Source organism: Salvelinus namaycush, chromosome 40, assembly GCF_016432855.1.
Source record: "Salvelinus namaycush isolate Seneca chromosome 40, SaNama_1.0, whole genome shotgun sequence".
Classification (NCBI taxonomy): Eukaryota; Metazoa; Chordata; class Actinopteri; order Salmoniformes; family Salmonidae; genus Salvelinus; species Salvelinus namaycush.
The window spans coordinates 7,853,571-7,880,120 of record NC_052346.1 but is presented as its reverse complement, the minus strand read 5'-3'; the positions used below and the strand labels follow the sequence as shown (position 1 = coordinate 7,880,120).

The 26,550-nt window shown below is 45.8% G+C and overlaps 1 protein-coding gene across 2 annotated transcripts; it reads left to right on the top strand.

Moving 5' to 3' along the window:
* Positions 1-178: 178 nt before the first annotated feature.
* On the top strand, positions 179-26,550 carry LOC120033510 (protein Shroom2-like). Of its 2 annotated transcripts, none has more exons than XM_038979881.1 (10): positions 179-985; positions 2,462-2,610; positions 14,761-14,889; positions 15,223-17,758; positions 17,986-18,062; positions 18,584-19,300; positions 20,040-20,582; positions 21,899-22,079; positions 24,282-24,554; positions 24,841-26,550. In XM_038979881.1, exons 1-10 carry the CDS (start codon positions 776-778, stop codon positions 25,111-25,113), a joined length of 5,088 nt encoding a protein of 1,695 aa, XP_038835809.1. In that variant the 5' UTR covers positions 179-775; the 3' UTR covers positions 25,114-26,550. The 2 variants fall into 2 exon arrangements, with proteins under 2 accessions (XP_038835809.1, XP_038835808.1); XM_038979880.1 differs by having other exon boundaries at positions 17,983-18,062.

Here is a 26,550-nt window from a genome sequence, read left to right as displayed (position 1 = left end):
AACTCACAAAGTGACGTTAGCTGATTAAGATTATTTTATAGAATAAAACGTATAAAATGGCCTAACCCCGTGTTTACCACACTTTTTTTTCGGCGTTTATCCAAACACGTCATTAATTTTCTCCATAGGCTTTGTCGAACGAACCATGGCGGATTATAGTGCCTACAAAAAGACGCCATTACTATTTCTGTCTATGCAGGTGTCTCATCGCAGGTGCCTGTCCAGTGCAGACCTTCAACACTGGGTTTTCACTTGACTTCGTATTCTTTTCCTGTTCCCCTCAAGTAGGCTTGCCTAAACTATTTGATTTAGTATTTTTTTTGCTTTCTAAAACATTAACCATGTCTTTTTCAGACGTGTCAAAACTTTGGATTGTTGTCTGCTTAAGAGAAGCCAGCTGGTTGAAAACGATGCGTGAGGTATCAAATTATGCCTGTTGAATAGGCACACTTGGAGAGGAGGGTAGACCTATGTTTTTCCGTCACCGTTGGTTACTATGAGTGACGGGGTAAAGATGTCGGTGATGGAAAACATAACGAAAGAAAGAGGACAATTGATATCGATTCGCCGTCTTACCAGGATAAACTACAACTGTACAAGCTGAGGGTAGTCGTTATTTATCAGCTAAACGCATTATCGTGTATGGAGTATGGCAGGTGTTCACATATGACAGCAAATTATAGTGACTAGTTTGTTGATCATTCTATTGTGAAATAAAACGGGGGGCTAATCGGGAACTTCTGATTGTCAAGAGTTCCCATCCCTCTTCAACACTATGGACGTCGTCGACTACAGAAGCGAGTTCAGGATGTCAGCCAGAGAAGTCAAAGCCTTCCTAGACGCGGACAGATTCACGGGTGTCGGGGACGGGATTCAGGATGATGTTGAATATAGATTTGTGGATGTCCTGCTGTTTGGTGGGGCGCCTTGGGGGTTCACTCTGAGAGGAGGTCTGGAGCACCGAGAACCACTGCTCATAACCAAGGTATCTATCTATCTATCTATCTATCTATCTATCTATCTATCTATCTATCTATCTATGATTAGGATGAAGAAAGATAAATACAGAGAACCCTTATTGACTTAACTTTAGCCACACTAGTTAACAACAGATGTGCAAATTAACAACAATAACATGTACCATAGATCAATCATGCAAATAAAAACAATTTAAATGTAATTATTTCTCCACTGTCATGGATGGGTTTCACCTTTCCTGTTTCCCCTGTTATGAAAATAAGGCTGTGTGGAGATTAAACACTGGAACATCACTGTAGTTTCCTGATTGGTTAACTGTGTGTGTTTCATCCAACACTCACATGTTTTCTCAGTCCAGAAATAGTTGGGGCTGTCCCTATGCCTTTATGCCTTTGGTATGTTGCATGTTTTCACCTTTAAACTTCTGCCCTGGCCAATGTCTTGAGCACATCTCTACTAGTCACCACAAGTTTTGTTCTATGTGTGTTTGGGGGGGGGCTGCCTTCCATGCTCATCACAGCAGTACCAGGAACCATTCAGGAATGCAGAAGTGAAGATAATGTGTGGCTGGCTGTGCTGGCAGTGGCTGACCAGGATTGGCTCAGTCAATGCTGCTCCAACAGAATGAGGAAACAGTTTGTTTCCATCCATTTCCATTTCTATTCTCCATTCTCCATTCTGTTTCCATTCCCCTCTCCTGTACTCCTGTATGTGTAGAGAATAAGGGATGGAATGTGCAACAAGTCTGCTCCAACCGTTCTCAAGTTGCTTATGGTTCCATTTTTTAAATCAGAGCTCTCAGGTTGCCACAGTATAATTCTTCCAGTGCAGGATGGACCCAATGTACTCAGCACTGATCCATGGTCACTGACCACCAACTCTTACAGGGATTGGGTTTACGCCCTATTGCTTGTGTTCTCCAGCTCTTCGTCACTTTCAGAAGCTACACGAAATAACAATCCATCCTGTTAATTTTAGATTGATATAATTTACAAAGCATACATCTCATATAACTTTGTGACTTGCTCCATTCGCTTGTCAGTAGTGGGCTAGTCCCCCTCTGAATGTTGAGACTGGGCTGGAGAGAGGGGATTTGGAAGGGTGGATATGATAGAACCATTTTTAATGAAGTTGACTCAATGCCAGCATGGCAGAGTTGAAGAGAGGGTCCTGTCAACACAGTCTGTGGATGGAATGTGATATTCTTCTAAACTGATGAACTATGGAAAGTGAACTGTTATTAAAATATACTTCACTAATGAGACATTAAGTCTGTAACATGTTCTTCTATCCACATAACTATCAGACAGCATCCCTTGACTGGGCCCCTTTCCCCCTGCCAACACTATCTGTGTGTATTTGTTTTCTTATACTCTTCACTTCAGAAATCTCAATTTGCCCCAGTATGTTACAGCTGTTTTATTAATGATGAATAAACTACTTATAAACACCTTTAATTAAACATTCCTGTTGTGTGATTCAGGTGGAGGAGGGCAGCAAGGCGGCGACCGTCAGCCTGCAGGTGGGAGATGAAATCGTCAACATCAACACAGTTCCCATCAGTGGATCCAGGCAGGAGGCCATCTGTCTGGTCAAAAGCTCCCACAAGACCCTCGCCCTGGTCGTCAGAAGGTGGGCTATGAGCTGCAACTAAATTACCCTTACACCCAGGCACAATACATTTCTATTGAATTGAATATGACAGACATTGAATACAGGATGTCTCAATGGGTACTATCATAGAGTGATTGCTGCGTACCATCTCTCCCATTGTGCTGAGAAGTGCCCATGTGTTTAAAATGGTATACATTAAACTTACGGATGTACATTAATATATTGTTTTATCCGAAACTGACACACAATACCAAATGCAGCACACAAGAGTTGGGCATATCAGGAAGAATGTTTGTTTTTTTGTACAAATGACTTTCACTCTGGACTCAAGTGTCTGCAAAGTGTCAAACAAGCTAACCTTAACCCACAAAGACACTATCTTGGGAAACGAGGAGTCCTGTGTAATGTAGTCGGTGCATTCAGAAAGGGAATTTCAGAACCAGCTGGAGGTGTATCAGTTCACACACTTTGACCTGCTGGGATGAAACGTAAAGCAATGAGGCTGCAGCTGTAATTGGTGCTACAGTCACACATTGCCCTTTGTTGGGGTTTGTTAACAGGTGGGAATATTTTATGTACAGTACCAGTCAAAAGTTTAGACACACCTACTCATTTCAGGGTTTTCCTTTATTTTTACTATTTTCTACATTGTAGACATCACAACTATGAAATAACACATATGGAATCACGTAGTAACCAAAAAATGTTAAACAAATCAATATATTTTAGATTCTTAGCCACCCTTTGCCTTGATGACAGCTTGGCACACTCTTGGCATTCTCTCAACCAGCTTCACCTGGAATGTTTTTCCAACAGTCTTGAGGGAGTTCCTTGTTGGCTGCTTTTCCTTCACTCTGTGGTCCAACTCATCCCAAACCATCTCAATTGGGTTGAGATCGGGTGATTGTGGAGGCCAGGTCATCTGATGCAGCACTCCATCATTATCCTAATTAGTCAAATAGCCCGTACTCAGCCTGGAGGTGTGTTTTGGGTCATTGTCCTGTTGAAAAACAAACGATAGTCCCACTAAACCCAAACCAACTTTTGGCTGGTACTGTATTTGTGAAGACAATGTTTATGGCCTCAGGGACTGTATATTGGTGCAACTCTAACCACTGACATGCATAGACAGGACTGTCATTATACTAGACGCATGTCATTTATAGAATATTGCTTGGTCATAAAGTACAGTATACCTTAGTTTGAACTGGAAGAGTGGAATGCTAACTGATCATTACTAAACCACGAAGGGCAGGGCCACAGCTTGTTATGTCTGCACTAGGACTAGGTACGAACTTCACTTTTTTTTTTTTAACACTCTTTCATCCGTGATATCTACTATGCTTAGTAAAGAAGTGTGGAGGTTCATTTTTTTACAGATATCTATGATATCTACCCAACAGCGAAGGGATGCAGTACATGCCTTTAAATTATGTGAGCAAACGAACCTCTTCACACAACAGTGAGAGAAAGCCAGTGTAGAGAACATTGAAGACCGCCCTATAGGGGAAGGAATGCTCTGAACTTCGTGGCATGTTCATAAAACACATTCTCATACATTCTCTGGTAGGTGTGAAAGTGTCAATGCCAGCAAATATCTCCTTTGTTCATTTACGACTAGACTGCTCAATAGCGAATGGGAGGCTCAGAGCATGGGGTGGGATGTGTTGTGCGTAATCTCATTATGGTCCCGTGTGGCTCAGTTGGTAGAGCGTGGCACTTGCAACGCCAGGGTTGTGGGTTCGATTATCATGGGGGACAAGTACAAACAAAATATGAAAATGTATGCACTCACTACTGTAAGTCGCTCTGGATAAGAACATCTGCTAAATGACTTAAGTGTAAAATGTATTGTCTGAGCTCCAAACGCTGTTAAGACATGTGAAGAAGGAAAAGCAGATACACGGTTTAAAGCTGTGGAAGGATGGGTGGAGCTGTCTAGGCCTGTGAGAGTGTACATCTAGTAGTGTTGTTTTCCATACCAGGTTTAGTATCACAATACTTGATACTAGTGGTTTGCCAACATGGCCGTACTCATATTCCTAATCGTATCTGTAAATTGACAGTTAAGAGTCCGATCGGCAAAAACGGAAGTGTTTTAATATGCCTAGGTATTTTGACATCTACTTATCTCCCTGCACGTTTATAGACCAATCAAGTGTGTCTGTTTCCTCAACTTGCAACAGGCAGAAAAGTTTGCTGTCACTCAGTCAGAGAATGCGCATCGGCGGTTCATAATTTTTCTCTACCCTCGGCCGCTTGTTAGATATTATGCACATTGATAGCTTGCTGGCTAGCAAACGTCCTCGACTATCTGATTTATCATAATAGCAGGCAAACAGGAGGCAGCAGCAATCTCAATGATCAGACCGGAACATGCGAGGAGAAGTGATCAGATGAAATTATGAAGTGAAGCGAGTGGATGGAGAAATACAGATTCACTCTATCCAATCAGAGCAACAGGATTAACGTACAGCCCGTCCTTATTTTCACAGACAAGCAAACTATCCAGTTGAGTTATTTAGACCCCATAGCACCTTGCACTTGATTGATAGATGCGTGCTGCCACCCAAATATATATATATATATATATATATATATATATATACACTGCTCAAAAAAATAAAGGGAACACTTAAACAACACAATGTAACTCCAAGTCAATCACACTTCTGTGAAATCAAACTGTCCACTTAGGAAGCAACACTGATTGACAATAAATTTCACATGCTGTTGTGCAAATGGAATAGACAACAGGTGGAAATTATAGGCAATTAGCAAGACACCCCCAATAAAGGAGTGGTTCTGCAGGTGTTGACCACAGACCACTTCTCAGTTCCTATGCTTCCTGGGTGATGTTTTGGTCACTTTTGTGATTTTGTTGTCAGCAAAGAAAAGTAAAGAAAAAAGTAATTAATAAGAATATTTCATTCATTCAGATCTAGGATGTGTTATTTTAGTGTTCCCTTTATTTTTTTGAGCAGTGTATATATATATCACGGATAATAACAAAAAATACTGGGATCATAATTGTATCAGGAAAATTTCCCATATCTGTTACGATACAAATTTTGTCCGACTACTCGGCACAACCCTACTCGATACTATCATGATACTCGATACCAAAACAATTCTAAAACAATACCACATAAAAAATGATGTATGTCATTTTTTCAGAGACGGCCATGTATGCATTAATTAATACAATCAATTTGACTTTGTCTGACTACATAACAACTTATTTGAATGGTAAATCTCTTGATAAACTGGGTAAATCAAGATTGAGCTTGTTATGGCTGATTTCATCGGGCTACAGTTTCTCTTCTATTTATTCTACTGATCAACAACATTTGCATAGAAGTAACTTATTTTATTAGTGCTCTTTAAAAGTCTCTCTAACCAGTAATGACGTCATTCATTAGGCAAGAGTGGGGCGGCCACCAGAGCCCTATTTTCTCTCTCACACACACAGTCAATAAACTGAGACAGAATAGGTCTTTGGGAGACGTTGATTTAAGTGAATTAATCAAGTTTTGGTGGCAATCTGCTTTGAAATCAGCATATTTAGCATTATGGTTCCTCAAACAAAGTACCAGAGAGTAGTGAATTGACATTAGCTTAAGTTGTAAGCTAGAAAGGGAAGTTAGCCTACAAAGCTGGAAGCTACTGGCTTCTTCTTGCATTGTAAAGTGTTGTAGCCTGTATGGAGATTGTTTTGTGAATCAGTAATTAACCATTTCTACATGCCGTGTCACATCATTCAAGTGTGTTAACTTCTATGCATCATGAGTGGGGAGCTAACATAAGCTAACAGCTAACATAAGCTAACAGCCCAGAATCCCAGTGCAGGCCATGGAGCAGACACTCGCGCTATAAAGGCGTCGCATGCTTCACAACCGAAACCGTTCGGTAGAGTTCGTGCATATATTATGATGATGTTTTGGACTTCGGCAAGTTAAAAAATATATATATATATTTTTTAAAGGCTGTTCGGGCACACAACATTTCTGGAGGCAAGCCGAAGTTCGGAGCTGAAGTCTACGCTCCTTCGTCGGCGATTGGTCAACTGTAGGGATTCTTCAATAATGTCTTTGAATAACAACAAAGAGAGATGACTCGTTTTCATGCAAATGTTTTCACAGAAAAATACTTAGATGTAAAATTGCACGACTAAGCTCTCTTTGGACCCCCCATCAAATGAATGACAGATTTCTTGAGTTAGATTAACTGAATATTTTGATGAAGTGTATTACTGGCTACGCCGTCTCAAAATGGAGAAACAGTACTATTGCTGCTTTTTGTCTAGTCTTAAGGGTGTATGCGAGCACACTCTCGTTTGGTTTGGCTGCGCTGATATTTGACAGAAGTACCGAAAATAACAAATTCTAGTACCAAACCGTTTTTCATGTTTTAATATTGAAAAAGTACAGAACTTTTGGTACACCGTGCAACACTAATATCTAGTGCCTTATAGTGTATATTTACACTAGAAACACCAGACTTTTACGGCCTCAGTGTTGTGGTTTTTATCATGCTGTCTGGCTGTCTGGCTGGGTCTGGCAACCTATTCTGTAGCGCAATACATTTCACGAGGGCCTATAGGGCTCTGGTCAAAAGTAGTGCACTGTATAGGGAATAGGGTGCCATTTGGAATGCAACTAGGTTGTATACAGCAGAAATATACTGCCCATGTCATGACTTAGGCAGGGGGGCTGCATGTCCTGCAGAGACTGACTGGGCCTCCCTTCTCATTGGCTGAGGAAGACAATGGACCCATTGTCCAGACTTCTCTCTCTGTGTCACGGCTGTTATTTTAGGTTAGATAATGACTCTTAAATGGCACAGAGGAGTATCTGGGGAGTAGTGGGCGAGGGTAGGGGCAGAGAGAGCGAGATGTATGCCAAGTTTCGAAACATGGGGGACCTTTAGCCCACTTTACCTCGGCTCTCTGTCATCACCAGACATCACTCTGTCCAGAGACACCCATCGGTTCTGTTTCCCGTATGCTTCTTACACTTTTAAATCCCATTGACAGACCCTTGATCATTCTGACTTTCAGCTCCGACTGCCCCACTACAGGTCAAACCCTTCCTCATTATGACTCATTCATTACTCAGGAATGTTACCCTTTCAATGCCAAGGTTTTCTGAGAACTTGGCAATTGAAAGCAAACCTCCGTTTATGTAAATCAATGATGTTACTTGCGCACATCTCAAGCACCATAGCATCATTTGAGGCGGTCATCTAGTTTATCAGTCGGCCACAAACGTGTGTGTGATACACTAGCTAGCCTATGACACCATTAGAGACGGGACCACGGAACAAAAGGGGAACCATTTCCCATGTGAGTGCACCCTGTCAATCACACAAAGAGGACCAGTTAGGGCCATTGTTTGGGGAGCCAGGGCCAACCAGCACTCTGTCCCAGGGGCTTTGTCTGAATTCAAGGGTCCTGGCTGGCTGGTCTAGCTGCCTGGTTGTGGCTGTGTCGTTGGCTGTCCCTGACATAGATAGACCGAGACAGCTGGTGGTGGTAGGAGACTGTCACCACTCAACAGGCAGGGCCCCTGTGTGTGAAAAGACCACTGTCTGTGTGAATAGACCATGGCCAAACTGCCAACCCGCTGCGTTTTGGCACCACCAGTAACTAGCTAATGACCATATGCTGGTCTAGAAGGCATGCAGAGTATTCTTAGGTGAATTCTTTGTGAACCCCCTGTGGATTTGAGACTTTAACTCTCTCTCACACACAGTGAATTGAATGGGGGCCAATGATGGATCAACCCTGATTTTTATTTAGGCATCCAGTATTGAATTTCCTCAATCAGACATTCACACCTCTGTGTTGTATTCTTCTGTTAATGTGATTTCATCTCTCCGGACTCTGGTCTTCCACACGCCCTGCTGCTAACCAGAACAAACAACTGCAGAAAGGATGGGATCAGTAGAAGAGGCACAACAACATGTCATCTAGTGGACAAAGTTGCTTTTTTATATGTAATATAAGCCTAGTGAATTCACGTAACTCCCAGTGCTCTATGAAAATCGGAATGTTTAAAAAATATATTTTGTCGAATTTCTCTCTGGTTTTTGTGTTCTTATAAACATGTTATTTTCTGTTCAAGTGTGTTGTAGTATAGTAGGCCACACTTGAGGCATATACTTGCATAAAACTGATTAAAAAAAATATATAGAATCTGAATCCAATTAAATATGTTTACAGTAATTTAGTGTAACTCGTGCCTCATAACATCATACGAGGTCCCTGCTGACTGGCTCCAGCATCTTAATGCCTGAATCCTATTACAACTTGTAAAGCCACAGGCATGGATTCGCTCAGCTTAGAGAGAGGGCAAAGTAGTAAACACTGTAAAAAAAAAAAAAACGGTTGAATCTTATGCAAATCCTATACGAACCAGTGTAAAAGTAGATGTTTTATTCCTGGTGTAGACTCCATAGTTTGTGGAGTATCTGGATAGATCGTCTTTTACTGTATTAACTCTTTTAATGTGTTGTAGATTTAGCCTCCCCCCGCTTGGTTTGGAAAGTGGAATGTTCCATGTTGCCTAGGTGAGTTGACATTGCTAGTTGGGATAGGTTGTCTCACTAGAGCTCATTGTTTTCATTAGCTCTGCTTTGGGAAGCCAGTGTAGTCAAATGAGGACAGCCAGGCTCTGGGGGTGGTTTCAATTGTATCTCCCTTGATATGCCTGGATTGAGGGTAGGAATTGACTGAAGACATCATTTCAGGTATGCTTTTCTCTGTTATTCACTTTAGTGGTAAAGAGTTATCTAGAAGTGAGACTCACAGGACAAGGAGAGCACTGAACCTTTATCTGCTGTAAAGCGTATCTTTTAGGACTCTTAGTGTTTCAAAAATAGTCATTTTTGGTGGTGTATCTTGCTGCACAGTGACAATTGTCTGTATTGTTTTATTCTAGCTATGTCACACTAGTTTTGTCTTCTTCCATGATCAGATTTGAAAACGGGGTTGCTGACAGCCAAAATAAAACAAGGCACGTCTTTTCAACTTTTCCTCAACTTTTAATTGAATTGGGCTGTGTGGTTAAATGATCCTTCAGGGGGTATTGTATAGTCAACCTAAACATGTGAGGAGGGAGAGGAAGATCCTATAGTGTTTACTCTTGTCAGGCAGGAAGTCTCCCATCCTCAGGCAAAGCCCTGGATTAACACTGAACCGTTAACATGACAGCGAGGGCCTCCTCTCCCCTCTACCTCCACTCCCACACCAAGACAAACTGTTCTACTCTAGAGTAAGCATTTACTCTGAGACAGACACTTGACATTTTTGGGGGTGACTTTATCAGATCTGGGTTAGGACTTATTAGGCCATCAGTTTATTGTTCCAGATGTCTTTTGTAGAATGATGGTAAAGTGGACTGACCGTCGTCCCTATGCCACATGCTATACCCACTATTTTACAGGCTGGTATCTGAACCCTGTAGGAACAGAACGGCATGTAACGTGGGTGTGGAGCCTGATGCTGAGGTCTCCTCTCTGTAACCAGCCGATAAGCCCAGCTGTGATTACGCAGGCACTTTCTATTGTGTTGCTTGTTTCATTCAGCCCCCATTTTTAAAAAGCAGGCACCAGGCAGCGGGGCTCAGTGGACCTGGGCATAGCAGGGCACACTGCCTGAATCTGTTTGGGTTTGGTTCTTCTGTCCAGCAAGGTGGTGATTCAACAGTTCTACGTCCTTATTATAGTCAATGGTTCTTCCCTCGTTATCTGAACCAGTCGAAAAATAGCTCTTCTCTTAGAAATGTTTACTGTTATTTTAAACGGGGATCGATTGTGTCTAGGGACTTGCAGTGTTTGGTTTACATACATCCACCGCCAACCCCCCTCGCCATTCTGGAATGTAATGGTGGAGTACCTGTCGATGACGCTTGTTCTTCGACTGCAGGACGAAATCATCTCCACTGGACGTCTGTATCAAGTTGCTGTGTTTTCCACCATGACTGATATCATTCGGATAGAGAAGTCAAGTAGTTATCTTGGCCTTGTCTTTCTGCCATCAAGGTCATTGCAGTGTTCACTAACAAGAGGGGCTAGGATCAGTTGTTTTTCTGTGTTCCTCTCTCCATTGTCAGCTGACCTATGACTCCGTTAATTAAGTGGAGATCTCTGTCTCGTCACTACGATATAGCGTACATCCCAACACCAACTGTGTGGTGCGCATTGGTTGGTTGCCAATGACCTGTTTTTGTAATGCTGTCGTCAAATCAGCTTTACAGATTCCTCTGGAATTGGAACTGTTTAAAACTAATCTACATGTCCAAGCTAACTGCAATTAGGTGAAACGCTGTTGATTGTCTCATGCCAGGATTCCGTGAGTGACTAAAATCGAGTGTGTGTGCTGACTGACCATGCAAGCAATCTTACTTTTTAAACTCCACTCCAGTGGTTAATGGGCCATGAGCCAATGAGAAAGCCCCATGGACTGATCTACAGCGAGGACACTGGGCATGACAATAGCCCTGGCCCCTCCCCTCCCGAGGTAAATCCCCACAATCCCCTAGGAAATATCCCATTGACTACAACACTGGGAGTACACACACTTGTTGTAGCCACACCAAGATGAAGTGTCGGTCAGTGTGTGTGTGTGAAGAGCAGGGTAGAAGAGCTCTCGATCTCTGTGTTTTGAGAGCTCTGTGATTGGACTGATGCAACAGAAGTTATGGATGTGGAGAATTCCTTTGCACAGATAGCTCCTTTGCCAAAGAAGCTGTAAAATCTGACCAGGGTCTGTAGAAGTGCCTTGTCGATCATTGAAGTGTCTCAAAGGAATGCACTGCGTAGAAAGGCTCTGAGGAGAGGAGCAGTCATTTTCAGCCTGCTTTATTTTTTTATTTTTTATTTTACCGTTATTTTACCAGGTAAGTTGACTGAGAACACGTTCTCATTTGCAGCAACGACCTGGGGAATAGTTACAGGGGAGAGGAGGGGGATGAATGAGCCAATTGTAAACTGGGGATTATTAGGTGACCGTGATGGTTGAGGGCCAGATTGGGAATTTAGCCAGGACACCGGGGTTAACACCCCTACTCTTACGATAAGTGCCATGGGATCTTTAATGACCTCAGAGAGTCAGGACACCCGTTTAACGTCCCATCCGAAAGACGGCACCCTACACAGAGCAGTGTCCCCAATCACTGCCCTGGGGCATTGGGATCTTTGTTTAGACCAGAGGAAAGAGTGCCTCCTACTGGCCCTCCAACACCACTTCCAGCAGCACCTGGTCTCCCATCCAGGGACTGACCAGGACCAACCCTGCTTAGCTTCAGAAGCAAGCCAGCAGTGGTATGCAGGGTGGTATGCTGCTGGCGTAAGTGCTTATCAGTGCTCTCTGAGACGCTGTTATTTGCTGAAAGAGAACTTGACAACAAAAGAGTGCATCTGAAATGCTACAGCAAGATTGATAATTCTTTGGTAAGTTTTCTTTGATTTCTTCTTATTAAGCTCATTGGACTTCCATCTCTCATCCGTCTCCCTACCTAATGCTGTGTCAACTCCACGCCGAGCAACTTAAAATTTGGTTTCAATAAATCTCTTTCAGTTTGAAATGCTAATTCCCTCCATGTGTATTTACAAAGCTTTCCTTTTTGATTTATTCTGTTTTTATCTAAGCCTACAGTTTAGGTTACACTTTTCACGCTTGCTGCCCGCATAGCCTAGATATTCACACCCAATTGGGTCAGTTTCGCTACTGTTTGTTTTCGAATGTCGTTTTCACTGAAACCGGAGGAGGATTTTCTTAAACTAGCCCCAACGTCTCCTCCTCCCCTCTGGGTAGCTGTGGCAGTTCAGCTGTAACCCTGACAATAAGGACTCCTGACTAGAAATCAATTTGCATTTCTATTGTGAGCTGTTAGGGGTCTGCTAGGGCAGCATACCACTCTCAGGACCACTGACTGACTGGAGGAGGAAGGAAGGGGGTGTGTGTCTACATGGTCTGTCTTAGTTTGTGTGACGTGACGCTCTCTGTCTTTGTGCTTCTTCTTATTGAGGAGGAGAGCTTCTCAGGTTGCCCTCAGCCTCCCTCCCATAAATTAGCTTGACTCCATGAGCTAAGTGCCTCAACTTTTGGAAGATTGCCAACGTTGATGTCCCACTTCAGACAGAGCTCCTGTGGGGCTGACTGCCAATCAAAATGCATCTTCACATTCCTTTGGCCCCATGATGGAATGTAGGAGTCTTGTATCGTAGATCAGAGAGGTTAAGGATTTGAGTGGGTGGCTCTTAGCCTTATGCTTATACAGTATCTGTAGTCCACAAAGTGTCGCTCTTGTCTTGTCTAGTACATTCTGGTCGTGCCAACTGGGTGTTTGTCAGGTGGAAGAAAATGCCCTGCTCGACCATACCTGGGTTCAAATACTATATATATTTTTTTAAATTTGATCCCCTTTTCTCCCCAATTTTCGTGGTATCCAATCGCTAGTAATTACTATCTTGTCTCATCGCTACAACTCCCGTACGGGCTCGGGAGAGACGAAGGTCGAAAGCCACGCGTCCTCCGAAGCACAACCCAACTAAGCCGCACTGCTTCTTAACACAGCGCTCCTCCAACCCGGAAGCCAGCCGCACCAATGTGTCGGAGGAAACACCGTGCACCTGGCCCCCTTGGTTAGCGCGCACTGCGCCCGGCCCGCCACAGGAGTCGCTGGAGCGCGATGAGACAAGGATATCCCTACCGGCCAAACCCTCCCTAACCCGGACGACGCTATGCCAATTGTGCGTCGCCCCACGGACCTCCCGGTCGCGGCCGGCTGCGACAGAGCCTGGGCGCGAACCCAGAGACTCTGGTGGCGCAGCTAGCACTGCGATGCAGTGCCCTAGACCACTGCGCCACCCGGGAGGCCCGGTAAATACTATTTAATTTAATTTCACATTCATTATCTGGGCCATCCAGCACTCCAGGCAGGCTGAAGCAAACACTAAATGTATTTGAAATATTTCAAATAATATTTGAACCCAGGTTTGTATTGAACAGACGCCAGCTTGGACATAGTGTGAAACCACTGATCTCATCTTTTCTAACTGATTCAAAAGGCGAAGCCCCCGCCTACACCATGCTGTTTACACTCAAGGGATCTCTCTGTCTGTTGCCGTACAGCCATAAGGCAGGTGGATGACCCCCAGACAGACCATGTTAAAGGTCATTTCTATTCTGTCTCTGTGTTGTTCTTCCAAATAACAGATATTTCTCATAGATTACTACTGCAATGGTGGTTTCCTCTTGCATTTGAGGACTGATTCATCGGACCTCTTAGAGTTGACCTAATTAACTACTGATTATGAAGGTCTGTCACCCGTGTTACATACCATACAATGAATATCAAGCATAAATCTCTTATTGGCCAGAAGGGGGTGCACTGTTGTCGTTGGTCAGTCACTAACAGTATACTGAGGATCTTCTGTCCTTTGTAGCTCAATTGGTAGGTATGTATGTGCTCACTATTGTAAGTCGCTCTGGATGAGAGCGTCTGCTAAATGACTAAAATGATAGTGACCAGGAATTTTTACAATATTTTATGTGTTCCTCTGCTGCATGCCCAGGAAAATGAAAATGGTGGATATTGTCTCACAGACCACCATGCCATCAGAATCAGAAACTGACAAACATGTGGCCAGGAACTTTCTCACCAAGATATTACGAAGTTCTATGAGGTATTGTGGAAAAGCAACCTCTAGTACACTAGCTATCCCAAACCGATTCTTCAGTGATCCCTTGTGACTTTCAATGTTTGAACCCAATCCCACTCTGGGTGACATCAACAACATTGCATCCTGCTTCCAACATTACGTGGCATGTAGTTGTCTGTGGTCCTTGTGCATGTGTCAGATTTGTTCAGTGAATGCTTCACATTGTATCTGTCTAGGTCTATATTTCATTATTTTGGATCATATCTACTACACAATGAATGTAAAAAAAAAAATTAACCTCAGATTTGTTTTTTTGTAATGTATTTTAAATATTATTTTACTGAATTAGATATTTTTGTGACCTCTCTCCAACATGCATATCAGGAAGAACCGCTTCAAGGGGTGAGACTGAAATGAGAATGAATAGTTTTTTTTCTTTTACCTTCTATTTTTAATTAGTTGCATTTCAATAACATGCTTTCCTTAACCTTCTCTCTGTAGGAGGAATGAACCAGTCTCCCGGCCCCATTCATGGCACTCCTCCAAGTTCACAGAGGACCACCTCGAACCCCCAGAGAGTCACATAGAGCCTCCACCTCCACCTGTGTGGCAGGTCAAACATGAAGTCAGGTGAGCTGCTGGAAGAATCTATGACCTCCTTCTCCTAGTGTCAATGTTACTCAGACACTGCCCGTTAGGGTCGTCGCAGTTCCTAGAGAATGTGTCTGTGCTACATTCAGAGAGTTGATGGTTACTCCATCTCCTCAGAGGTAGGGGCAGCCATTATTCTTATGGGGTTCTCATCTCCACTCATTGTATACAAAAATATAAAACTAGCTCAGTTATCAAAGAACAAGAAAACACTGAATAAAGGCATAATAAATGGTTAATAATACCTAATAGATATCTAATTTAGCTACTGCTAACCAGATTATTAACACAATTCCTTGTATTGATTTCTAGTGCATCCACAAAAGACCTTTCCAGCTGCGGGGACCACGACTCGAATCTACGCCAGTTATCCAGCCAGTTCAGCTCCGTGGGGAGTATGGAGAGAGTAGAGCATCCCTCACACCCCTACCCACCAGGATGCCTCTCCCCCAGCAGGTACCACCGCAGTGCTGAGCCTCTCTCTGGTGGTGGAGGGTCTGGTGGGAAGAGCGAATCAGCCTTCAGTTGCCTGTCCTCTACCAGCCCTCCCCCGGAGCCTGCTCTGGCCCTCACCAACACTGCGGTGACTGAGGGCGGCGTGTTCTATAAGGGGGTCCAGACTCAGACCAGTGAGGTCGGAAGGCAGGGTGAGCAGCGCCACAGCCGGTACCTCCAGCTGCCCCAGGGGGACGGAGGCTCAGAGAGCCCCAGGACAGTCCCAGAGGAGCAGCCTGGCTCCCGCTACTCCAGCTCAGTCTCTGGCAGATCACACATAGGCCCTGTGTGGCACGTCCCAGAGAGGAGGAAGGTAGCAGCCCCCCCCTCTCCTCCTCCTCCTCCCTTGCGCAGTGACAGCTTTGCTGCCACCAAGGTGTACCCTGCCTACACAGAGGGCACTGGAGCTCCACCACACGGCCAGATGAAGGCCCAGGAACGAGGGGTGGACAAGCTGGCTGAGGCCCCAGAGAACAGCAGCTACAGAGGCCGGGGCAACCATATCTCTCACGATGGGAATGGGCCAGACCCCAGGTGCAATTACAACCCTCCACCTCACAAGAAAGACTTCCTCCACCTAAACATAGCAGCAGGAGCACCTGACTACAACCACAACCAGCTCAGCAACCCAAACAAACTGTTCTCGCTGTCTAGCCAGGACGTGAGACAGAGTCAGTCTCCCTTCGCTTGCCTGCCCAACCACCAGCGGCAGTACAGCGACGAAAGCACTTTCTACCTGCAGACCAGATCCACCCCACATCCACCGAAGCCGCAGAGCGTCGGTAGCTACTACCACAGCCTCCAGGAGCTCCCTACCAACCGCAGGAACCACGTGAGGTCCTCCACCACGTCCCTGTCCACCTCGACCATCGACCAGAACTATGACGGCGGAGGACACATCAGGTACTACTGCATCACAACCAAGCAGCCAGGCCAGCCAGAGACTCGTGTTAGACAGAGCAAATCAGAGGTCTGGATGGCTGACATGGAGCTAGCTAAGGGCTCCAACGACAGGGGTTCCACAAGTTCCTCCCACAAGACCAACAAGGTCAAGTATCATCCTCAGCCGCCTTACGCCAACAGCAAGGAGCGGAACGGAAATGTCAAACCGGCCAACGTTCTGCTTTACGAGCACACAGCCTCTAATTCCTTATCCTCATCTGGTAAACCTACCACTGAGGAGAGGAGGAGTGAGGGCCAGAGACCTTCTACAGAGGCCCAGCTTAGAAGCTCTTACTCTCCCAGTCCGCCCAAGGACCACAAGGCGGCACCGCTGAGAGAAGAAGACCCTTGGGTCTCTCAGGAGAACCATAAGATCTCTTCTCAAAAGACACCCATGCTCCATAGTCTGGCTCAGGAGAGTAGGAGCCTGGTGGAGAAGATTCACCCTGCTACGGCACCACCACCCAATGGCGGGGGAGACGCCAGCCACGCCATACAGGAGGCTTTAATGGACAACACGGCAACGGGCAAACTGGCGAGACGCAGCGACCGATACGCCACCACCCTCCGCAACGAGATCCAGCTAAAGAGGGCCCAGCTGCAGAAAAGCCGGAGCGCTGCCACGCTGACCTGCACCAGCGAAACGGAGGAGCCAGAGGAGGAGACAGACCCGGGGGGGTGGAAGTCCACCTCCTCCGACAGCTCCTTTTCCTCATCCTACAAGGACCACCTCAAGGAGGCTCAGGCTAGGGTCCTCCAGGCCACGTCCTTTAGGAGGAGAGACCTAGAACCTCCCGGGTCAGGGTCGGAGGCTCAGTTAACCAAACCCAACTCACACATAGTTTCCCGCATTGGCGGCCGCAAGCGTTTCCCTCTGAACAAGAGGGTCCACTCGTTCTCCGAGCCAGACAAGATAAACAAGCTGGGAGTGGAGGGTGAGGGAGAACATCCTGTTGGAACAGCACGGTCGTTTGTAGACCGGCGGGAGTTCTTTGAAATGGCTGATAAACCTGCCTTCTGCAGACCCATCTCAACCATCCACAAGTCAGGCCAGCAGAGCTCCAGCACCACCTCCAGCACTTTGGAGCACGGAGAGGGCAAGGCCAGAGGGAGAGCCCACTCAGGAGAAACTGAGGAGGGCTGGAGGTCAGGCCTGGCCAGTGAGACCTCCAGTGACCACCACCCAGACCCCCTCAGCCCCGCAGGCAGACAGGCCCTACTGGAGCAGCAGAGGCTGGGGACCTTCACTGAGTACCAGGTCACCTGGAACATGCAGAGGAAGGCTTCAGACACAAAGACCCAGGGGAGGTACCACTCTGCTGACAACATCCTGGACCAGGGAACAGAGGAGACGCCTGTCTGTGTCCATGAGAGGTCCAGATCGTCTCCCTCACAAGACTTCTACACACAGGTGAAGCGTTTACATCGAATGATTCTTAGTGTAGTGGTAGTAAAGTGATCTGCGTGACTTCCTTTTACGTTAGCACAGACATGCATGAGTTTGTTTAAAGATATAAAAGTCCACGCTGTATTGTCTACAACATTAAATCAGCTGGCCAGAGTGCTGTTTTAGCAGAAGGTTATATTGGGCCAGCTATATTATGGCAATTCAGTGTGTTCTTAATTTTCTTTCAGAAGATCCCTGTGCCATGGAGAGACTCTGTTGAAAATCTGGATCACAGACGGGACCAGCAAGGAGGCAGTTACACCACCAGGTGAGCATTCCACATTATTCTCTTCTCGACCCTCTAGTTTCTGTTCTCAGATCAGTTATAACCTATCCACCTATTGTTGGAACACATTTCAAGGCGATAGTTATCTGTTGACGGTGCAGTAACGTACACTCACATGTACATGAGTGTGTGCTACAGTATAATAACAATATCAGTTTGAGTTAGGGCGAGTGGGGAGCATGCCAGTTCAGCCCAGGTGTAGTTATCAGGTGATCAGGGTTTGGGAGGGAACTTCCCTGCCCAGGTAAAGCTACAGGTAAAAGTGTAAACCTGTTTCAGGCTGTCACAGTCAACTCAGTTCTCAGGTTGTAAACCCACTCGCTGCTCCCTGGGTGTTATTACGGAGATTAGTTGATCTTTTAATTTATTTTATTTTATTGGACAGTAAGTGCTGAATTTGTGAATAAATCAATTCAGAAAGGCCTCTGCTCCTCATTTCAGTTGAATATGTGCTTAGTGTGAGTATGTTGTCTTATATTTGCCTCTTCTGTTCTGTTTGCCAGAGGGCCGAGCGAGAGCCGAGAGCAGCCAGCCCAGCTCGACCACTTCCCACAGCCTCCACAACCGTCTATTCCAAGACTGACCGACACAGAGCCACACAGCAGCAGAGACGTGGCCACCCCCCTCCCTCTCCCTCACCCCTCTGACCACAGATACAAATGTGACTCTGCGGACCCCGCCCACAACCTCACCGCGTACACCTCCAACCACACCCTCAACTCTGTGTCTGAGCAACCACCTCCAACGCCCGCTCCCAAGCCCCAGAATACAGGCCTCATCATGCCACATTGGCCTCTCCTAGGCCTGGAAACCCCCTCAACCACATCCTCCACCTACAGACTGTCTTCCCAGGAATTCCTGCTTGTCCCTTGCACCCATCAGGCTGACCCAGTAGATCCATCATCCAGCAGCAGCTGCTCCCCCCATGGCACAGAGCTGGATCCTGCCCCAAACCAAGCCTGCTCCTTGGGCTCCACCCAGCTCCCCTCTCCATCCCCTGGGAGAACCGCTGGACTGGACACGGAGGAGGGAGCAGCTGATTCAACACTAGAGCCACCCTCCTCCTCCTCTTCCCACTCTCCTTTATTCTCCTACCAGCCTGCCAGTCTGACGGTTCCCTCCTCAGGTGGGACTAGTTTTCCCTCTCCTCAGTTTGCTCCACAGAGGCTGACGGACCAGCCCCCTGTCTCTGTGTCTATGCAGGATGAAGCCCAGAACAGGTAAGCATTAAGCAACTTAACTGGCATTCTTATGCCCGTCTCCTCAGCTCCCCTCAAACTACTGTACAGCCTTACGTAACTGAGGATTGTTGACCTGTGTTGCTTTACTTACCGTAAGTAAGCCTTGTCCGAGCCAGAACAGCCCCTGCAGGAGCCTATCTCTTGATTCTGTAGCGTGAGGCAGCTCGATTTGAAGTCTCTCTTTGTCGTAGTAGCAGCACATTGATAGAGGAGGCTATGGTAGATTGTTTGGAATTACATGGTATGATGTGCCACAGACCAGAATGCAATGGTTTAGAGTTTTCCTATCATCCATTTCCCAATGATTTGGTTTCAGCTGCTCAGCATTGGGGCACACACAGTATTCTTGCTACAGTCGCCAGGACATTAAGCCTGGCGACAGAAGGCTGTCCTCTTATTTGGCCAAATGATTAACTGACTGCATGACTTTCAGTCGACGGTGCTGTTCCATCCCTGTAATTACCATTGACTCAACCTGTCCACTGTCAGTCAGTAACATGGACTGTAAGCTTGTATATGGTAGATGTGAGTCACTCCTGGCTCCTGACATAAAATCCTATTTCTGTTTCAGTAAACTGAGCTGTAAAGTAGACTCAAGGTTAAAGAATGTGTTCATAACAATCATTTGTGTCATTTTAAGTGACAACATCTGTCACTCATTTTTCTCATAATACATTGGATAACTGTAAGTTAAGACTAGTTACTATTGTCTCTACAGGCCAGAGAACAGGACAAACACTGTGATGGAGATGAGCAGTGTAGGGAAGAAGGTCCCTGTGAAGATCGTCCATGCTGAGAGCACCACAGAGAGGGAGAGCCGCCAGTACCTGCTGCACAGTGAGAGAAATGGGGCCCCTGGAGTTTCAGAGGGGCCTGACCTTCCCCTGCCCTTACCGACCAGCCTGCCCTCCCCTGAGCCGCAGCCCTACTCCCTGTTCCGTGCCTACACCCCCTACATACGCCATGGGCCCCAGAGTCCCCCCAGGAACCCAACCCTCACTGTAGCCCCAGAAGAGGCCCTGTCCCCTGGGCGGTCTCAGAAGAGTAACTCGGAGGAGGATGTGAAGAGAGAGGAGCTGGCCAGAGACATCATGGACAAGGATAAGTCCCTGGTGGACATCTTGGACCAGAGTAAGATGAAGACCACCATGGATCTGATGGGGGGGATCTTCCCCCAGGGGGAGCAGATCTTGGATGGGGGGCACCAGAGGAGGAAAGTCTCCCCCAAACAGGGATTGCCGCCCAGGGGCATGGATGACAGGTGAGCTGACTGGGAATGGGATCTGGCAGTCCAGAAATATAACATTTATGAACAAATTAACTGAGCATTTACTGGTAGTCAGAACATCATCTAGATAATCACACATGGTGCTGCATATTTTTTTGTAATTGCGTTTTTATCAGACTGACTTCCTCTCCCACTTCAGAGGTGTTTGTTCAGATGAGTTAAAAAAACACATGTGTTTTAATATTTCTTTCCATTGAGAGGATGAGTAGAGGGAAATGTATACATGACAAAAACACGTTATTTCAATTCTAAACACTTTACACAGATGCCCCCTGTTGGCACTATATTAAACCACAGACTACAACTGAATACAATGGAGGAGGGGCATAAACCTTCCATTTTACCTACAATTTGAACCGACCTCTCTGAGATTTTAGAACGGTAGGAGTTGCTCTGGCCCATTGATACTGAGCTGTCACCTCCTGCATTTCACATGACATCCTATTGCCTACTTTCTTCTCAATAGTATTGCACTACATAGGGAATATACAGTACTAATAACTGGGTTATAAACTGGGTAGTGTGGCGTACAGCAGGTCAGGCACCAGGGGGAGACTCGTCGAGGCCTGGTAACAGATGGAGTATACATCACGAGGCGATGGCTCCATCTGCTGGACGTGCCAGGTCTCGACGGGCTCTCCAGCCAGGACTAATTGGGGCTGATTGGGAGCTGGTGAGTAATCAAGGGCGGATTGCTCACCAGCTGTGCGAGGCCCATGAAGCTGCCAGAAGGGCAGCACACAGGGAGGGTGGGGGGAAGAAAGGACTCCCATGTTATTGCTGACGCTTGCAGAGGTAACGAGGGAGTTCAGTTTTGTGCCCGACAGGATACAGCCAGACCCGGAGCCCAGAAGACGGCATCCCGGAGAGGGTCTCATGGGGAGACCTATCCTTTTCTTTTGATTTATTATTTAAATAAACACCCTTAACTGAGCTAATCCTTCTCTGTCCGTGTCTGATCTGAGTAAACGTCTTGACCAAACCCCCTGGTCTGCCACAGTAGTTTGGGTCCTGGATGCTGATTGGCTAAAACAGAATTCCAGACGTGTGTATCAGATAATAATGACTCAAAACTACTTTTATATTTATGTTGGTAACCGGTTTATAACAGCAATAAGGCACCTCTGGAGTATATGGCCAATATACCACGGCTAAGGGCTGTATCCAGGGACTCCGCTTCGTGTTGTGCTTAAGAACAGCCCTTAGGCGTGGTATATTGGCCATATACCATACGTCCTTGGGCCTTATTGGTTAACTAACCCTCTGCTTTCTGTCTCCATCCCTTCCAGGAGAGAGGAGGGGGGCATGTCTGCTGCCACAGGGTCCCTGGTGACCAGCTCCACCTACTACAGTACATCTGCCCCCAAGGCTGAGCTGCTCAACAAGATGAAGGACATGCAGGAGGACGAGCTGGAGGAGCTGGAGCAAGACTCAGAGGACGAACTGGACATCGACCTGGCCAGCAAGAAGGTACAGAGACACAGCATAGTACACTGACCCTGTAAAACCGGTTTCTCCAACCCGGTTCCTGGAGAGCTATCCTCTGGTAGGTTTTTTGCTCCAACCCCAGTTGTAACTAACCTGATTCTAATCAACCAGCTAATTATTGAATCAGGTCCGCTAGATTAAGATTGGAGTGAAAACCTACAGGACAGTAGCTCTCCAGGAACAATATTGAAGAGCCCTGCTCTAAAACAACACATTTCACTGCAGCTGTCTGGTGTATGTGACAATATAACAAATTATTACTGACTGTTTCATGCCATATCAATCACTGATCATCAATCCAGCTCCTGGAGAGTCACAGGACTGCAGCTTTCGTCGTAATACCCGATTCAACTGATCTTCAACACTTTGGTTAGTTGAATGTGGTTCACTGCTGAGCCAAGACGAAAACCTGCCGTTCTGCAGCTCTCCAGGACCAGGATCAAGGAATAGTGCAGACCTGCCAACATGCACGCATTTTGCTTACCAACTATGCAATTATCTGTCCATGTACACGAGTATGAGAGCCAAGTTAAAAGTACGCAGAAATGAAGAGGGCCTGATTATACATTTTGAATAAAAATAAATCCACTGAGTAAATCTAACATCCAGATTCTCAAGCTGCAACACAGACATGTACAGAGTTTGTGTCAAAGGACATGGAGATGAATACATCATTATTGGACGTAGCTACCCTGTCTGCCCCTCCTGTTTGTTGTGATGCTGAGTTTCCTGACTGTCAGCTGTACGTAAACACATTGACAAATCCCTTTTCCACTCCGTGTGTTGTGGGAAGGTTAACACTGATTGTTTCAAGCTAACGTTAGAGAACATAAGATGGACATTCAGTGGGCTCTAAAGTGCCAGCAGTTCACTCGCATTTGCTAGTGAAAGAAATTAAATGCAAATACGAAAAGTAACTGGTCGCAGTAACTGGAGTCTGATATACATTTAATTCTGCGTCCCATTAGTTGTGTTTTACACGTAACGTGACGAGGATCACGCAACCTGATAGACTGTAATTATGATCCACGTCACAAATTACATTACAAAAGGATTGGGTTTATAAGCGCGGATATCGACTCTGTCGCACGAGCATGTTTTTGCGGCACAGTCGATAGCGCGCTGGACTTCGGGTTAGAAGGTCGAGGGTTCGAAACCTGCTCCCTGCCTTGTTTCATTACAGTATAATCAAAAATAAATATTAACATCTTGGCATTAAATGGAGTCGGGACTTTAGACGACTGCGCGATGAAAAATGAATGAGTGTCTGGTATTAGGCACCGAAACACCAGACTCTTCTAGAGAACAGCGGTCAGATTCCCTTTGCGGCAGCCTGTAGTCAGTTTGCGGTCTGTGTGATCATTTGCTTTTGTTGTTTATTCAAAAGGATTTTGCTTTTTAGTGTTGACTAGGAACCGTGTCTAAAAAGCCACTACTTGTGAGCTGTTTGAGAAGTGACCAGAGTTCCTCTACTGTAGAGACTAAACTTGGGGGGCATGTGCTAAGAAAAACGTTATAGATAATTATCTCCATTCTACACTGTACATGTCATTTCCAAGAAGAAGGCCCGTTGTGTGTTCTTTCTAGTTACATCTTGTTAGTGACTTTTACCATATGTGTAAATGGAATGCTGTCAAGAAGGTATTTCAACCTTTTAGACTTGATTGATTTGGTACAATTTCCAAATCAATCAGACTCCCAAACAGCCACGCACTAGCATGGGGGGGCCCCAATTTGGCTTGTGTTATGCGCACAACTTTGAATCTCCAATTTTCTGCTACTCTAAGTTGGACAGGTTTGGCAGGTCTGATAGTGCTTCAAGTACTATCCAGTATGTGAAATTTACATTTACATTTACATTTTAGTCATTTAGCAGACGCTCTTATCCAGAGCGACTTACAGTAGAGTGCATACATTTTATTACATTTTTACATACTGAGACAAGGATATCCCTACCGGCCAAACCCTCCCTAACCCGGACGACGCTATGCCAATTGTGCGTCGCCCCACGGACCTCCCGGTTGCGGCCGGCTGCGACAGAGCCTGGGCGCGAACCCAGAGACTCTGGTGGCGCAGCTAGCACTGCGATGCAGTGCCCTAGACCACTGCGCCACCCGGGAGGTCATGGCGAAATGGCTCTCTTGAATGTCATCTCCTTGTCTGTCCCTGTCTTTCTCCCCACAGCAAGAGCTGATTGACAGCCTGAGTAAGAAGCTGCAGGTGCTGCGCGAGGCCAGGGGGAGCCTTCAGGAGGACGTTCACGATAACAACTCTCTGGGGGACGAGGTGGAGGCCATGGTGCAGAGGGTTTGCAAGCCCAACGAGCTGGACAAGTTCAGGATGTTTGTGGGAGATCTGGACAAGGTGGTCAGTTTGCTGCTCTCCCTGTCTGGCCGACTGGCCAGGGTGGAGAACGCTCTCAACAGTCTGGAGGAAGACACCACACCAGAAGAGAAGGTAGGGGCTAGGGCAGGGGGTAGGGTGGAGGTTAAGGCAAGACATTGCTCACTCCCCACGCTACTCGTGAGGCAGGATTAGCTGGTTAACACTCATCCGCATTAGCTCAAAGCTATAGTGGTATTACAAACCAGAGTTAAGGGATGTTTGCATTTACCAACTTACAATATTCATGTTCAACATTAACTGATGTGTGTACTGTACGTTAATCAGGAAGTTGCTTGCCTGCATTTTTTAAGTATCCCTCCTACTGATCTGCCCCCTCTGTCTGCCCTCCCTCTCTCAGCGCACCCTGTCAGAGAAGAGGAAGCTGTTGATCAGACAACACGAAGACGCCAAAGAGCTCAAGGAGAACCTTGACCGGCGGGAGCGCTTGGTTTACAGCATCATGGCTGCTCACCTCCGCCACGAGAGCCTGGCAGACTACCAGCACTTTGTCAAGATGAAGTCAGCCCTCATCATCGAGCAGCGCAAGCTGGACGACAAGATCAAACTGGGAGAGGAGCAGCTGAAATGTCTGCTGGATAGTTTATTGTTGGAGCAGAGGCTGCTGTTCTGATGATTGTTAGTGCAATCCGAGATCCTTGGGACGTCCATACCTTAACCCCTACCCTAACCTTAACCCCTACCCTATCCTTTCAACTTCAATCGGGTGACATCAGAGTTGGGATGTCCCAGGGGTCTCATTTAGTCTATTCCTTCTGACAATGGCCACACAGAGGTGATGTGGTGTACTGACACAGACTGGCCACTAGAGAGCCTCAGAGAGGTGCTGTTGGACTTGGATATGATGGAGGATTTTCTGTGTGCTTTGTTGTAGTTGACTGACTGACTTGAAGCCTGTTACATTTCAGTTCCACAGTACAGACAGGAGCTGTTTTTCTGTGCTGAAAGAAATACCCCGTTTCTGGATTTAAAGTAGCTCCTTAGAGGAATTTGCTTCGCTAAATGTGTTTGATTCAGGGATGTTGGTGAGGCCTCATGGTAAGGCCTATGCTCTCAAATGATTCTCAAGACGAGGCGAAGCGTCTCTGTTTTATATAATGCGTGTTTGAAAGATGTATTTAGTAATTTATTGTAGCCTTTTAAATATTTACAGATGACTTGACATTTCAGGTAAACTCACCTATAAACCTACGTTGTAGTTAATTACAATACAAATGATATATATTCTTATTGTGAAGTATAGGTTTTATAATTAGATCATTAACAGGGTTTTTCCTCAATGGGACAGTGCTGGTTTGGCTCAGAAGTCTAAAGTTATTTTCATATTTGCCCAAACAGTACTTGTCTTTCATCATATTACACACAACACTAATAGCTACAGCTCAGATGTGTATGTTTTCAACCAATCTTGTTCTCAGACCCCACTTCCCATACAATAGTATGGTATTCCTTGACAATGTTTATTTCTTACTCATGTGCTGGGATTAATGGTTACTGGTCTTTTTAATTCCAAAAGTATAAAAAGGTAATTAAACGTTTGAAATCAGTTCTGGGCAGCAGGTAACCTGGTTATAGAGGTGAGCCAGGAACCAGAAGGTTGCCAGTTTCTGATAGGAAAAATCTGTCGGGAAGTGAGTTGGCATCGGAGGGTTGCTGGAATCAAATCCTAGATGCCATTGCATGCCATTTTTCCCTTGAGAAAGGCACTTAAGCCCCTCCCCCACAACAGCTCCCTGGGTGCCCAGTGTGGCAGACCCCTGCACCACTCCAAAACATGTATGTGTATTTTCAAAGGCAGTTTCCTTTTGGAGGAGTTGTGTTAAAAGCTTAAGGTGCAATTTACCAATAAATTGATCTTCAAATCAAAGACCGAAATAGCACTTTATAGTCCCATAATTCCCATGTTTAGGGGCCTATCTCAACCTGACGTTGTGCCTGGGCGTCTGCCACTGTGAACACTGAAGGATTTGTATGTCCATGCTTTGTATAACCATACATACATGCATTGTACTCTCACATCAATTTGAAGACAATAAACAGTATGACTGAT